The 16,042-nt window shown below is 39.4% G+C and overlaps 1 protein-coding gene across 9 annotated transcripts in view; it reads right to left on the bottom strand.

Annotated features, from left to right (window-relative positions):
* SLC44A5 (solute carrier family 44 member 5) overlaps positions 1-14,740 on the bottom strand; it is a 399,223-nt gene extending 384,483 nt beyond the window's left edge. For 3 of the 9 annotated variants that reach the window (XM_055585459.1, XM_055585460.1, XM_055585461.1), the window contains exon 1: positions 14,448-14,735. Coding sequence is in view for 1 of the 9 variants with exons in the window: in XM_055585454.1 (XP_055441429.1) it covers positions 14,448-14,462 (15 nt within the window). In the remaining 8 variants the exon portion in view is untranslated. Of the gene's footprint in view, positions 1-14,447 lie in introns of all 9 variants that reach the window. The other 6 variants (XM_055585453.1, XM_055585454.1, XM_055585458.1 and 3 more) reach the window with 4 other exon arrangements.
* Positions 14,741-16,042: the final 1,302 nt, after the last annotated feature.

Here is a 16,042-nt window from a genome sequence, read left to right as displayed (position 1 = left end):
GGCTCCCCTGTCCCTGGGATTCTCCAGGCAAGAACACTGGAGTGGGTTGCCATTTCCTTCTCCAATACGATCATAATCATTTATAAATTCCTTCGATATAGACCCCTCAGTGTCTAAACTCAGGTGCTGTGGCGCCAGAATGTCTGTGTTTGAATCCTGCCTCTGTTACTTCCTGAGTAAATAAACAGAAATTAACCTTTCCATACTGCACAAAAGGGACAATAATAGTAACCACCTCCAAGAGTTGTAGAGCAGATTCAGCTCCACTACCTAACAAGCATCTCAAACTCAAAATGTCCAAAACTGAATTTCTGACTTTCCCCTTCCAAACCTATTCTTCCCACAGTCTTCACATATGCATCATGAATTTCCTCTTTCCATCATTCAGGGCAAAAGCTTTGAGTCATAATTAATTCTTCTCTTCCTCTACCTATTGACTCTTCCTTCCAAACACAAACAAAATCCAACCACTTCTCACTACACTCTATCAGTACACAACCCTGCTCCAAGAACCGTAGTCTCTGCTTTGACCATTCCAACAGCTTCTCAATTGATCTCTTCTAGTCCTTCCCAGCACAGTCTATTCTCAACACAGCAGTTCAAGGAATCCCATTAGAATATAAGTCATATGGTGTCACTTTTCTACTCAAAATCTTCGTTGGCTTTGCATCTTCCTTAGAATAAAAGCCTAGGTCTACATGATCAGATCCCTCATTATCTCCTTGACCTCATCTTCTCCTGTTGCTGCTGTTAAGTCATTTCAGTCGTATCTGACTCTGTGCGACCCCATAGACGGCAGCCCACCAGGCTCCCCCGTCCCTGGATTCTCCAGGCAAGAACACCGGAGTGGGTTGCCATTGCCTTCTCCAATGCATGAAAGTGAAAAGTGAAAGTGAAGTCACTCAGTCGTGTCCGACTCTTAGCGACCCCATGGCCTGCAGCCCACCAGGCTCCTCCGTCCATGGGATTTTCCAGGCAGGAGTACTGGAGTGGGGTGCCATTGCCTTCTCCACTTCTCCTGCTACTCTCCTCCTAACTCACTAGATCCTGCTGCATGGGCTTCTCTGCTGCACCAGGAATGAATGTGCCTTGGCACGTATTCCTTCTTTCTGGGCCTTTCTTTTTCCAGATATCCAGATGTCTTTAAAACCTACTTCAGGTCTCTTCCCTCCCAACCCCACACACCAAGGGGCATATGGGATATCTCAGTTCCCTGACCAGGGATCAAACCCACATCCCCTGCATAGGAAGCCTGGAGTCTTAACCACTGGATCCCCACATTCACTCACATACCCTTCCTTTCTTTACTCCTTTTTCTCATCATAAAATTTACTACCATAAAACACACTATGTTTAGCTCATTAATATTGATTATCGTGGGTCTTCTCCCACTGGAATGTAAATTCCCTGAGGGCAAAGGTTTTTTTCTGTTTATTATTCGGTTATATAGACACATCACTGAGGAGGTACACAGTAAGTATTTGTTAAGTAACTGAATTCAATAAGTTAATAAGTATAAAACATTTTTAAATGTGTCTGACACATACTAAGTGTACAATAAGAATCGAAAGTGAAAGTGAAGTCGTGCAGTCGTGTCTGACTCTTAGCGACCCCATGGACTATAGCCCACCAGGCCCCCTGTCCATGGGATTTTCCAGGCAAGAGTACTGGAGTGGGGTGCCATTGCCTTCTCTGTTAACAACGGCTAGGCATATTAGCTATTGCTTATTCAGGGTATTAGTTTATGTAATCATTTCTAGTTTTTTAAGTCTTCTCAATATATACTTTAATCATGGATTATATTAGCTTTAAAATAGTCCATTGTTTTTTAATGTTTTGCTTTTGTTTTGTGTTAAATATGCAATCAGACATTAAAAACTCAAGATCATAAAGCTTCAAAGACATTCTCAGCAAGGATTATCTGTTACAAACTAGGTTTTAATAGCTTTTATTTTTTTTTTTCAGCTTTTTATTTTTTTTATTTATTTATTTTTTTAATTTTATTTTATTTTTAAACTTAACATATTTGCATTAGTTTTGCCAAATATAAAAATGAATCCGCCACAGGTATACATGCTATTAAATACATATTTTTATAGTCTTTAAACAGTCCCTAAATACATTTTCCCTATGTGGTGGCTCAGACGGTCAAGTGTCTGTCTACAATGCAGGAGACCTGGGTTCAAGCCCTGGGTTGGGAAGATCCCCTGGAGAAGGAAATAGCAATCCACTCCAGTACTATTGCCTGGAAAATCCCATGGACAGAGGAGCCTGGTAGGCTACAGTCTATGGGGTCGCAAAGAGTCAGACACGACTAAGCGACTTCACTTTCACTTTCACTTTTCACTTTCTATGTGCATTTTAAGTGAGAATTGTAAAAATTTCTAGTGATATATAATTTGTATATATTTATTCATTTTCTACAGTTTCTTAAAGGTTATAAGCTAAATGAGTTTAAACAATCAATAAAGACCATTTTAGTCAAGCTTGTAATTAATTGCTGAGATGGAAAAGAAAAAACCTAGCATACTATGAAGTTCCTCTATCATTTTCTTCACCTCTTTCTAAATTCCATACATAATAGAATACAGACAGTACTCACGTGGCTCCCTGAATCCAACATAACCAGGGCTCTCTTAATCAGCACTTCTCTATATCTATGGCATAACAGTAGCAAATGTTTATAGTAATTATTCTGACTCACTATTAAGAAGCTTTGATTGTTTTACACGTTTTTAGGGTTATAGGCATTTTATTGTATTATAATCTTTGCTAAATCATTTGTTAATTTATAATGTATATATGATAATCTTCAATTAACACAAATATTTTCTTTACCAAATGCTTCATTCTTCTACTGAGGCATATTATACCACACCTGTTTTTGTACAGTACTGTAGGTTTCCAAGATTAAAAAAATCAGCCATGTTGCCAAATTTCAGCATTTAAAATATAAAAATATTAGCATACAAAATCTAAAATATGAACTAAAATAGTACATATTATTATGAATATTCTAACTGATAAAAGTAATATTGATTAAAAACTGGGACCTTTGGGCTTAGAATGCTCATTTTAAAACAAAAAACTAAAATACACAGTTTAATTTCTTGAAGGCACGGGTTTTAGTCAGAAAATGAAAGGGACTCTGAATTATGATAATTACCAGGAAAAAGAGTTGCTTGCAATCAGGAAAGTGTTACATTTAGAAGACTGCTGCTGCTGCTAAGTCGCTTCAGTCGTGTCTGACTCTGTGCCACCCCATGGACTGACTACTGAAGACAAATCAGAGTAAAGTGAAAGCCTTCAATAATCATCTGGATTTGGCCAGAATACATAAATTTAAGTCAGAGACTATAGAATAAGAGTAAATTCTAGGTCCCTAAGCAAAAGTTTTAAAAGAATCTCCTTCACTCTCTTCCCTACACGAATATATTCCTCTTCATTATGAATTCTAAATAGATACCCTTTTTTCATTGACCCAGTGCATTTAAGAGATGTCATTTCTACTAATTATACTTCTTGTCAAGAGTCATGCAGAGGGTTAAGACCTAGGAATACTTTTGAAATCACAAGATAAAAATACTTTCTCAATAGATAGGGCTTGGAAAAGGCAGAATATATGAGAACAAATCTGAAATGACTATAGACTTTCCTTTAACAAAGAGAGAAGTTTTGGAAAAGCCCAAATTCAATTATCTGAACACACACACACACACACACACACACACACACACACACGTAGTCAACCTATCTCAATCTGCCAACGAAGAAGGGGGGGAAATGAGAGGAGTTTAGGGAGATTACACAAAAGGCTAGCTTTTAAGATTTCAAGACAAGCTTTTGTATGTTTTAATATTTCATTTTGTAATGAGGGAGTATAGCATATATATTTTTGCATATTTATCTTTTCTGGTTGACCTACAATGTAAAAGAATCTGAAAAATAATATATATCTAAGAATAATATTCAATTATGTATATATAACTGAATTACTTTGCTATATACCTGAAACAATGTAAATCAACTATACGTCAATTAAAAATAGTACATGAACAATACTCTAGCACTGAACATAGCCAGGTAAAGCATATTTCCCAAAATCTTTGCTTTTCTTATATTACCAGTGAATTTTAGAATAAAAATAAACATTAAAAAATTTAAGATGCAAAAAAATATTTTTATTGATTGAAAATTGGAAAGTCTAGTGAGAATGTTTCTATGCCTGTACTCACATTATATGAGCTCACATTCTATCAGTAAAACAATAAAAGCAGGGAGTCTCTTATTTAGACACTTCACAAAACAAAATCATCTATATCATAAAGTAAAAAGATAATATTTCTAGGGTCAAAAGATGTAACTCTATGTCTCAGCTATAACACTACTATTAAAAGAAGCAAAAAATAAAATAAAAAGGTGAAATCCTAAGTTAAGTTTTAAAGAATACTTATGCACAGTTATAGGCTCTCTGAACCCAGGCAGTAAGAAGCAAAATTTGCAGCATCCTGAATAGTGAATTGTCACCCTGTAAAACAAAGAGGGTGAGCTTCTCTTATGACTAGCCCTCAAACTTGTGATTTCAGGGTCATATGCAAATATTTGTGTTTTCTTATCTTGTCTCAACCACACAATGCATAGTCCTTTGTTCATGAAAAAGAAATAGACTAAGCTTTTGATAACCAGACTTATTATCAGAAGGGCTATGACCCTCTAAAGTTAATTTCTGCTGAAGGGTTTGTAAGACTTAGAGAGAATAATGAGTTAGGACCAGTACACTTGCACAAAGAATTTTGTTTAAAGCCAAAACCTACTAGATAGGATTAGTGCCTGCGAAGAAGAAAGAATCTTTCTCAGATACCTACTATCCATGCTGCCCTGATACATGTACTGTGCGTGTGTGCCCACGCACTCTTGTGTCTGACTCTTTGTGACCCCATGTAGCCCACCAGGGTACTCTGTCAATGGGATTCTCCAGGCAAGAATACTGGAGTGGGTTCTCATTTCCTCCTCCAAAGGATCTTCCCAACCCAGGTATCGAAACTGTATCTCTTGCATCTCCTGCATTGGCAGGAGGATTCTTTCTTTCCCAGGTGCCACCTGGGAAGTATTGATAATCGTCAAAAAGTTAGAAATAGCCTAAGGCAATGAAAGTTTCTTCAACAAATGGCATTATTCAAATCTGCCCATTTAAAACTAGGGCCAGACCCCGAAGGCTGATGAAAACAGCCAACTTCAACATATAACAACTCCAGTGATATTTCTTTCATTACCTAAAGAGAGTCAAGGACCATTAGCATTACATAGGCAAAGGCTTTTCTAAAAATGCTGAGAGGACCTAGAGGGGCAGGATGGGGGGGTGGTGGAAGGAGGACTTAAGGAGGGAATATATGTATACTTATAGCTGATTCATGGTGTTGTACGGTAGAAACTAACAGCATTGTAAAGCAATTATATGCCAATTTTTTTTAATTAATTTTTAAAGATGGTGGGAAAACTCACTTTGCTGTACACCTGAAACTAACACAACATTGTAAATCAACTGTACTCCAATATAAGATTTTTTTAAATTAAATAAACAGAAATGGCAGGAGATCTAGCATTTATATTATAATATATAACTGAGCTTTTTACAAAACCAAAGCTTTTTTAATTTGGGGTCTATCTGTTAAAATTGTTCCAAGGTGTATCTTGGCTTTAAAGAAATGATGTAGCTACTTAACTGAACCGGCCTACATTCAAAAGTCTTGGTCTTTTGGCACAAAATAATAAAAATGCAGTGAGTTAATACCACCATTAGGACCAATGATTTAAAAGCTGCATTGTCAGCAGTGAAGAATGTAAGTTCAGAATTATAATGAAACTCTTCTATAATAAACTTATAAAAATGATATATATGGGAAACAGTAGTGTGGGAAAGGTAGACAGTATTCCAAAAATAATCTTTGAGCCCCAGTTATGTACAAAAGCATACTGAGAGCTGACAAATTATTCTTGTCCACAACTTACTAAAAAGTCACACACACACACACAAACACCCCAAAACACTATAGACTTTTGAAGTTTGAAAGTATCATAAAAATTATCTAATTTAGCCTCTCAGTCAAAGAAACATTTCTGTAGTTTTCTAATTGTTTACAATTCAGAAAGCAGAATCTGCTTCTTTTTCTTTTCCCTACAGTTTATCTGTTAAAGAAACAGTGACCTTCATTATTCATTACCACATGAATTGGACTCAGTAACAATCAGAAAAGAGCCTCATTTTTCTCCTATCACTGCATGAAACATTCTGTCAGGTCTCCCCTCCTCTATCCTTGACAGCATCTGTTTCAGATTTCTTTTCACAACAGTTTTGCCATCAGGTATTAAAAAGTTAAGTCTTGTCTAAATCAAAGCGTTAATCTTACATTTGATTTAGAGCTTCTCCCCTCAAGCCACCTCAGGAATGACTCCTGGTGTGTGGGAAGAAGAGAAACAGTGAGAAGATAAGGAGGAAGGCTCCGCTTTGTTCTTTTATGCTTCTTCCTTCCCTCCCCACCCCCATATTTGCCCTTTGCATTTCTGGATCCTAGGAAATGGCAGGGATAATATATATATATATATATATCTTGTTTATAATTCTCATTTGACTATTAAATGCACTCTATATGCAGGCTTCCAAATACTAGATCTCACAAGACACGTCTGTGGATTGGGAGGAGACCTTCAGTAAGGTCCTATCATCTGTATGTTTCCTGCAATTGACAAAGAACTCTTCAACCCACCATTATAATCATCACCACTGGCTCTCAGGTTTGCTCTAGTAGACAGCCCTCTTGGATAGGGTCCCTGTGGTTCCAAGGAATTACAATGAAAGTGCAGCCTGACAAACTGCTGACCCCTCCCTTCCTTGCTCTGCAGTCAAAGGCACGTCTACGCCTCTGGGGGTTTTTTTGTCAATTTTCCCCAGAGGAGCAGCAGAGACGGGTTATTATCACACTTTGCTCCAAATTAGGGGGGTCAGCCCATCAGGTTCTCTCAAGAAAATGCTCATATTGGCCTGGGGAGAGGCATGGAAAAAGACCACTAGATTCTAAAATTCTAAAATTTTTGCAAGCAACTGGCCATGGGCTGAGATGCCAATTTGCCATTTCATAGACAACTCTAACTTTTATAAGCAGTACTCGTGAGCTCCCCAAGACTTGATTTGAGGGTAAGGGGAGCACCTCTTTTCCCTCCCTGTAAAAGGAAACAAAGAAAAGCCACACTGTTGTCTACTCCTATGAACTTCTTTCAAAAAATCTTAATTGAATCTCTTCTAAATAGATGAGAAGCAGATGACAGCACTGGTGACCTGACCAACTTACAGTAAACCTGTGGAGCTACGTCTAGCTCCTATCTTTGAAGCGTGGATGTAATTGTCACCCAATGTCCTAAGCTTTGAGGTCTCCAGTTTTAAGACAAGACATCCTTGATCCCATATACTGTTACAGACGTAACGTGAATTAAGCTATTTTAATGAGAATTTGTCTTTCTGAATTGTTATCCAACTACCCTAAAGGAGAAATCCAAAATAAAGAGCTGAAGCCCCTTACCCTAATGGCTCTGTCTCTTTAGAATGAAACTGTTATTTTATTGAGCTTTGCCTGTGGTCCAGCCTAGATGGAAAGGGCATAAGCAAAGGTAATTAAAAGGGTTATGACAGCCAGAGCAGCACATTATGCTAATTGCATTCTTCCTGGTGTAAATAAATCCATCTGCTTCAGTCACCCTACTAGCAAACTAGTCCAAGTACCATATCACACCAGAATATAAATCCTGTATCATAATAATATCAGTCAATGTATTCTCAGTTAGGAATGAATTAGGCAACTATCAGTATATTTATTACTTAATGGAAAAGCTAGAGTCCTCATTTCTATAAGATGGATAATTTGTTGACTCTTTAAGACTTAAGAAAATAAAATGCAACCACAGATACTATGTTAGTTTTATTTTTTCACAATTTTTAAATAAATTTAATTATTAGGAAGATAATTAATCCTATGATGTCACATAACTACCTTCATTATCCTAATTCTGTTCATAAATATACAGTTAACTGTAAATATATGGTTAATATAAGTCATGGGAAAAAGCTAAGACCAGAGTCATAAAACCTAGATTCACATCATGGCCCTAGGTCTCGCTGGCTAAGTAGTTTTTGGCAAATCACTTAATCTTACTTATCCTTGGGTTCCTAATTTGTAAAATAGCAATGATAATAACATAGTGAAGTTGTCATTCTTTGTAAAGGGACTATAAATCACTTTGCAAATATTAGCTTTCTCTCACTTTAAAAAAGCATTTTTTTCTGATAGATTCCCATAAATAGAATTCACCTAAATGATTAGGAACACAGTCCTTGAAGTCAGACAGCCTTGGTAATCATTCAGTGTCAATAACTATTTGCCGAGCAAATAATGAAATATTTGTTCAGCCTCTTTCTATGTGAGAACGCCTAGTCATGTATGTAAAATATACAAATATCTACCTTAAGTGATTCTCGTTCACAGTACATATTAGAAACACTGTGGTTTCTGATTCAATAGGTATTTAAGCGTCATTAAACGCCTTTTTGCCTCAATCCTTAGAGCTGCACTTAAGATTCACAGGTATTTAGAAGCTAACCCAGGACTGAGAACCACTAAGATACCTCTTAAGGATTAAATGAGATCATGTACACAGATAATGAGAACATGCTTAATTCAAATAGGTATGTAGATTATCCAAAGTTATGGTATTTCCAGTAGTCATGTAAAGATGTGAGAGTTGGGCCATAAAGAAGGCTGAGTGCGGAAGAATTGATGTTTTCAAATTGTGGTGCAGAAGACTCTTGAGAGTCCCTTGGACTGCAAGGATATCAAACCAGTCAATCCTAAAGGAAATCAGTCCTGAATATTCACTGAAAGACTGATGTTGAAGCTGAAGCTCCAATATGTTGACCACCTGATATGAAGAACCCCACTCACTGGAAAAGAACCTGATGCTGGGAAAGATTGAGGGCAAGAGGAGAAGGGGACAAAAGAGGATGAGATGGTTGGATGGCATCACCGACCAGATGACATGAGTTTGAGCAAACTCTGGGAGATAGTTGAGGACAGAGAAGTCTGGTGTGCTGCAGTCCATGGAGTCACAAAGAGTCAGATACGACCTAGCCACTGAATAACAAAATACAGATTATATTCTCCTTTTTAAATATTATATATATTTATGAAAATTATTTCATAAGGAGCATTTAAGAAATACTGTAATCAATTAATTATTAAAGTGGTGGTTCTCAAACTTCGGCATGATTTTAATGAGGGGTAGGAAAAAATAGTAAAAACAAATTGCTGGGCCCTATCCCCAGAATTTTAATTCAGCTGGATCATCGAAAGAGCAAGAGAGTTCCAGAAAAACATCTATTTCTGCTTTATTGACTATGCCAAAGCCTTTGACTGTGTGGATCACAATAAACTGTGGAAAATTCTGAAAGAGATGGGAATACCAGACCACCTGACCTGCCTCTTGAGAAACCTGTATGCAGGTCAGGAAGCAGCAGTAAGAGAACTGGACATGGAACTACAGACTGGTTCCAAATAGGAAAAGGAGTATGTCAAGGCTATATATTGTCACCCTGCTTATTTAACTTCTATGCAGAGTACATCATGAGAAACACTGGGCTGGAAGAGGCACAAGCTGGAAGCAAGATTGCCGGGAGAAATATCACTAACCTCAGATATGCAGATGACACCACCCTTATGGCAGAAAGTGAAGAGGAACTCAAAAGCCTCTTGATGAAAGTGAAAGAGGAGATTGAAAAAGTTGGCTTAAAGCTCAACATTCAGAAAACTAAGATCATGGCATCTGGTCCCATCACTTCATGGCAAATAGATGGGGAAACAGTGGAAACAGTGTCAGACTTTATGTTTTTGGGCTCCCAAATCACTGCAGATGGTGATTGCAGCCATGAAATTAAAAGACGCCTACTCCTTGGAAGGAAAGTTATGACCAACATAGATAGCACATTAAAAAGCAGAGACATTACTTTGCCAACAAAGGTCCGTCTAGTCAAGGCTATGGTTTTTCCTGTGGTCATGTATGGATGTGAGAGTTGGACTGTGAAGAAGGCTGAGCGCCAAAGAATTGATGCTTTTGAACTGTGGTGTTGGAGAAGACTCTTGCGAGTCCCTTGGGCTGAAAGGAGATCCAACCAGTCCATCCTAAAGGAGATCAGTCCTGGCTGTTCATTGGAAGGACTAATGCTGAAGCTGAAACTCCAATATTTTGGCCACCTCTTGCAAAGAATTTGACTCATTGGAAAAGACCCTGATGCTGGGAGGGTCTTTTGGGGGCAGGAGGAGAAGGGGATGACAGAGGATGAGATGGCTGGATGGCATCACCGACTCAATGGACATGAGTTTGGGTAAACTCCAGGAGTTGGTGATGGACAGGGAGGCCTGGTGTGCTGTGATTCATGGGGTCACAAAAAGTCGGACACGACTGAGCAACTGAACTGAACTGAAGGTCTGAAATAGAGACTAAGAATTTGTATTTCTAACAAGTTCCCAGGTAATGCCCTGCTGCTGCTCCAAGGATAAAACCACTAGATTAGAGAAACACTGTGCATGTTTGATGATCAGTCACTCAGTTGTATCCAACTCTTTGTAACTCCAAGGACTGAAGCCTGCCAGACTCCTCTGTCCATGGAATTATCCACGCAAGAATACTAGAGTGGGTTGCCATTTCCTTCTCCAGGGGATCTTCCCGACCCAGTGATCAAACCCACATCTCTTGTGTCTCCTGCACTGGCAAGTGAATACTGATATTTTAAAAATTATATATATAGGTGTATATATATATATATAGGTGTGTGTGTGTGTGTGTATATATATATATATATGAGCAAACAATAGGCAAAAAATACAGTACCAAAATTTTAGAGTTTAGATGTCAGTAAGATCAATTTTTGGAGAAGGCGATGGCACCCCACTCCAGAACTCTTGCCTGGAAAATCCCATGGATGGAGGGGCCTGGTGGGCTGCAGTCCATGGGGTCGCTAGGAGTCGGACATGACTGAGCGACTTCACTTTCACTTTTCACTTTCATGCATTGGAGAAGGAAATGGCAACACACTCCAATGTTCTTGCCTGGAGAATCCCAGGGACGGGGGAGCCTGGTAGGCTGCCATCTATGGGGTTGCACAGAGTTGGACATGACTGAAGCGACTTAGCAACAGCAGCAGCAAGATCAATTTTGTTGGATGACTTTAAATACAGTCTCATATGGTACTCAATGAAGCCTTAACTGATACCGTGCCCCTGAGAGAAGCAGGTATGGGAATGTGTAGTCCCATTATACCTTATATTGACTTGAGATGTATCACTGCACTTAACAGCTTTGTATGGAAATGAACTGGTAAGGCATTACTTCCTCCCTTTAGTAGAAAGCAAGCACCGAGAACTTCCAGATGTTCAAGCTGGTTTTAGAAAAGCCAGAGAAACCAGAGATCAAATTGCCAAAATCTGTTGGATCATCAAAAAAGCAAGAGAGTTCCAGAAAAACATCTATTTCTGCTTTATTAACTATGCCAAAGCCTTTGAATGTGTGGATCACAACAAACTGGAAAATTCTTCAAGAGATGGGAATATCAGACCACCTGACCTGCCTCCTGAGAAATCTGTATGCAGGTCAGGAAGCAGCAGTAAGAACTGGAGCAACAGATTGGTTCCAAATAGGGAAACGAGTACATCAAGGCTGTATATTGTCACCCTGCTTATTTAACTTATATGCAGAGTCCATCATGAGAAATGCTGGACCAGAAGAATCACTAGCTGGAATCAAGATTGCTGAGAGAAATAACCTCAGATATGCAGAAGACACCACACTTATGGCAGAAAGTGAAGAAGAACTAAAGAATCTCTTGATGAAAGTGAAAGAGGAGAGTGAAAAAGTTGGCTTAAAATTCAACATTCAGAAAACTAAGATCATGGCATCTGGTCCTGTCACTTCATGGCAAATAGATGGGGAAACAGTGGAAACAGTGACAGACTTTATTATGGGAGGCTCCAAAATCATTGCAGATGGTGATTGTAGCCATGAAATTAAAAGACGCTTACTCCTTGGAAGACAAGTTATGACCAACCTAGACAGCTTATTAAAAAGCAAAGACATTACTTTGCCAACAAAGGTCCATTTAGTCAAAGCTATGGCTTTTCCAGTAGTCATGTATGGATGTAAGAGTTGGACTGTGAAGAAAGCTGAGCGCCGAAGAATTGATGCTTTTGAACTGTGGTGTTGGAGAAGACTCTTGAGAGTCCCTTAGACATCAAAGAGATCCAACCAGTCCATCCTAAAGGAAATCAGTCCTGAATATTCATTGGAAGAACTGATGCTGAAGCTGAAACTCCAATACATTGGCCACCTGATGCAAAGAACTGACTCACTGCAAAAGATTCTGATGCTGGGAAAGACTGAAGGTGGGAGGAGGAGGGGATGACGGAGGATGAGATAATTGGATAGCATCACTATCCAACTCAATGGACATGAGTTTGAGTAAACTCCGGGAGTTGGTGATAGACAGGGAGGCCAAGTGTGCTGCAGTCTGTGGGGTCACAAAGAGTCAGACACAACTAAGCGACTGAACTGAATTGAACTGAAGCACCCTGAAAGTAAGAGATCAAGTCATACTTATCTACATACCCACAGAGCCTAGCACGGTGCTGGTAAGCATTCAACAAAACAATTAATGAATGCTTGAAACCTCAGTTTGGACAGAGTAAATTTTGTTATGTGCTTCCCTCATGGCTCAGCGTTAAAGAATCCACTGGACAATGCAAGAGATGCAGGTTTGATCCCTAGGTGGGAAGATCCCCTAAAGAAGGAAACGGGCAACCCCCTCCAGTATTCTTTCCTGGGAAATCTCATGAACAGAGGAGCTTTGTGGGCTCTAGTCCACAAGGTTGCAAAGAGTTGGGCATGACTTAGCAACTAAACAACAGCAAAAAAAAACTTTGTTTTTTTTTCTGACTCTCATGGTAACTCCACGGACTTTCATAGGAAAGTCTAAAGATATAGAGACAACCATCTCCCTTTCATGTCTCCATCAGAACCGTGGTTCTCAAAAGCAGGGAGGAAGTATGTCCAGAAGACATCTGGCTATGTTAGGAGACATTTTTGTCAGTCACAACTGGAGAGGGTCCTACTAAGCATTTACTGGGGATGCTGCTAAACAACCTACAATGCCCAGGACAATCTCCATAACAAAGAAATATCCAATCCAAAATGTCAAGTGACTACATTGAGAAACTCAGCATTAGAGGAATCCAAGTGAGCTAATCGAGTACGGGTCCTAAATTCTTCCACCAGCTTCCTAAATAAAAGTTTGACCTAAAACCAAAGAAAGAATATCAACTGCCAACAATTTACAAGTATAGCATTCTGCAACCTGGGGCTGCAGGTCACACAGCTAGTTAGTTTAGAAATAAAATAGTCTCACTCTGAACCAAACACTGTTGAAGACATTCTTAATTCTGGGCCAGCTGATCCATTCATCTAATCTGAACCTGACCAGTAGCTATTCAACCACTAATTGCTCTTGATAGCTCACTTTCTGTGCTTCAGCAGGACTGCCTGTGGCAGGAGAACTCTGTCTTTTAGATGTTGTTTTGATAATGATTTAACTCATCTTTATCATTTCCCTGCATTCAGTTACATGGCTCAGCTCTTCTTTGTCGGACTAGGCCTGTTTAAATATTAATTTTAATCTTGGTTAGAAGCAATTTGCAACATAACCTGATGGGAAGATAATGAAACAGCATCCTTAACAGTCAGGAGCAAGAAAAATAAACAACCGTGACCTTCCCCCTTCTTTTTAAATAAGCCCTGAATGTCATTCCAAAGACTCTGTTCCTAGAACCATCTGCAACCAGCACACTCTTGTTTTTAGTACCTTGGGTACTTCCAGATTTCCCAGTCCACAACCACTCTTTTTTCCGCTGCCTTGTACAGAACACATGTTAACCATCAGGCATACGACAGAAGAATAACTGGATTTCAGGCAAGCCAATGGGGGAAACAGAAGGTAAACTTTGTCAGCTATAGATATGAATGTGGCAGAGAAAAAGAAGTATGAGAAAACAGAGGCTGATCTGGAGGCAAGCTTGAGGGTGAGGATAAGTTACAGGGTAGAGCACACTTGCTGTAAGAAAAAGCTAGCTTGGACCATGCTTCTAATTGTCTATAGTTCTCATTTCCAGAAAAGACAAAGGAGGACAAAAGGAAGCAAGGAACGAGGGGAGGAAGAAAGGGTAAAGTGAAGAAGGAAAAGAGAAAGGACACTGAAATAAGCATTTATTCAATACCTGCTACACACACGATGCTATATATTGATACTTTGTCATTTGTTATGTTATTTAACCCTCACAATAGTCCTGTAAGGTACTTACTTTTATCTGTATCATAAGATATTGTCTCCGATTCTCAGATAAAAAAAGTGAAGTGCAGAAAGTTTAAGTAACTTGCCCAGGATCACAGAGTTGGGATTCTGAAACCAAGCAGGATTCTGTGGGGCTCTCAGGTACAGAGGCCTTCCTGTTCTCCATTTCTTGTAGGCAAGACTCCAGCCTCCAAACCTTCCCGAGTTCCAGAAGGCAGATTTCAAAGAATTGCTAATCAAGGGAGAAGCAACCAAAACCTGGGGCAAGATTACAGGGACCAGAGAAACTCCTCAAGATTAGACCAACCACCTGAGTCAGATTAAGGGCTGCAAACCCTGCTCACACCTTAGTCTTGTCAGAGACCCCAGCTTTGAATCATTGCTATAAAACCCCTCATCAAATCCTCTGAATTGGAACACTTAGTTTTTAGAAGCAGGAGTCAGCTGCATTCTCCCTCTTCCCTGACAAAGTAATAAAACTATCCTTTTCTACTTCACCCAAAACTGTCTCTGAGATTTGATTCAGCACTGGTATACAGAGAGGCAGAGTTCTCAGTAACAAACTGAACACAGATATCTTGTCTCAAAGCCCAGGAAAAACAGAAGGGGTAGCCTCTGGAAAGATAATGTTAAAAATGTTAAGAAAATTCATTCTGTGAACACATGATCAGGCATGATAGGAAACTAAACTGACATATGAGGCTGCATGTTCCACAGTAAGATATCCAATCCCTATACCTACTCCATAATGTATTCCTTTCTTAAGTTATATAATAATTATTCCTTTACTTTCTCAAGAGATAATTGTGGAACACTAAGTGTGAGCAAGGCACTGTGCTAATTGCCATCAAAGGTACACCTGTGAACAACACATGCTATTTACAGTCTAGTAGGGAAGAAAGGGGGAGAAGGCAATGGCACCCCACTCCAGCATCCCAAATCCCATGGATGGAAGAGCCTGGTAGGCTGCAGTCCATGGGGTCACTAAGGGTCAGACACGACTGAGCGACTTAAACTTTCACTTTCCACTTTCATGCATTGGAGAAGGAAATGGCAACCCACTCCAGTGTTCTTGCCTGGAGAATCCCATGGACGGAGAAGCCTGGTAGGCTGCAGTCCATGGGGTCGCACAGAGTCGCACACGACTGAAGCGACTTAGCAGCAGCAGCAGCAGCAGCAGGGAAGAAAGGGGCTTCCAAGGTGGCTCAGTGGTAAAGAATTTGCCAGCCAATGCAGGAGACATGGGTTCTATTTCTGGGTCAGGAAGATCCCCTGTGGAAGGGAATGGCTATTCACTCCAGTATTCTTGCCTGGGAAATCCCTCAAACAGAGCAGCCTGGAGGGCTACAGTCCATGGGGTCGCAAAAGGGTCAGATGTGAGTTAATGACTAAAAAACAACAAGGAACAAAGACAAGTATACATGCAATTAAAATACAATTTGATTGATGCTATAGCAAGTGAAACCCCAAAGAGGTATAAGAACATGTAAGTATTGACAAGGAGGTCTGTCAGGCACAGTTTCAAGTTGAGGCTTAAGGCATGAGTAAGAAAAGTCCATGACATTGTACAGGAGGAAGTGATCAAGGCCATTCCCAAGAAAAAGA

The sequence above is a fragment of the Bubalus kerabau genome, chromosome 6, assembly GCF_029407905.1.
Source record: "Bubalus kerabau isolate K-KA32 ecotype Philippines breed swamp buffalo chromosome 6, PCC_UOA_SB_1v2, whole genome shotgun sequence".
NCBI lineage: Eukaryota > Metazoa > Chordata > Mammalia > Artiodactyla > Bovidae > Bubalus > Bubalus kerabau.
Note: the sequence above shows the minus strand (reverse complement) of the source record. Positions and strands in the feature narration are given on the sequence as shown.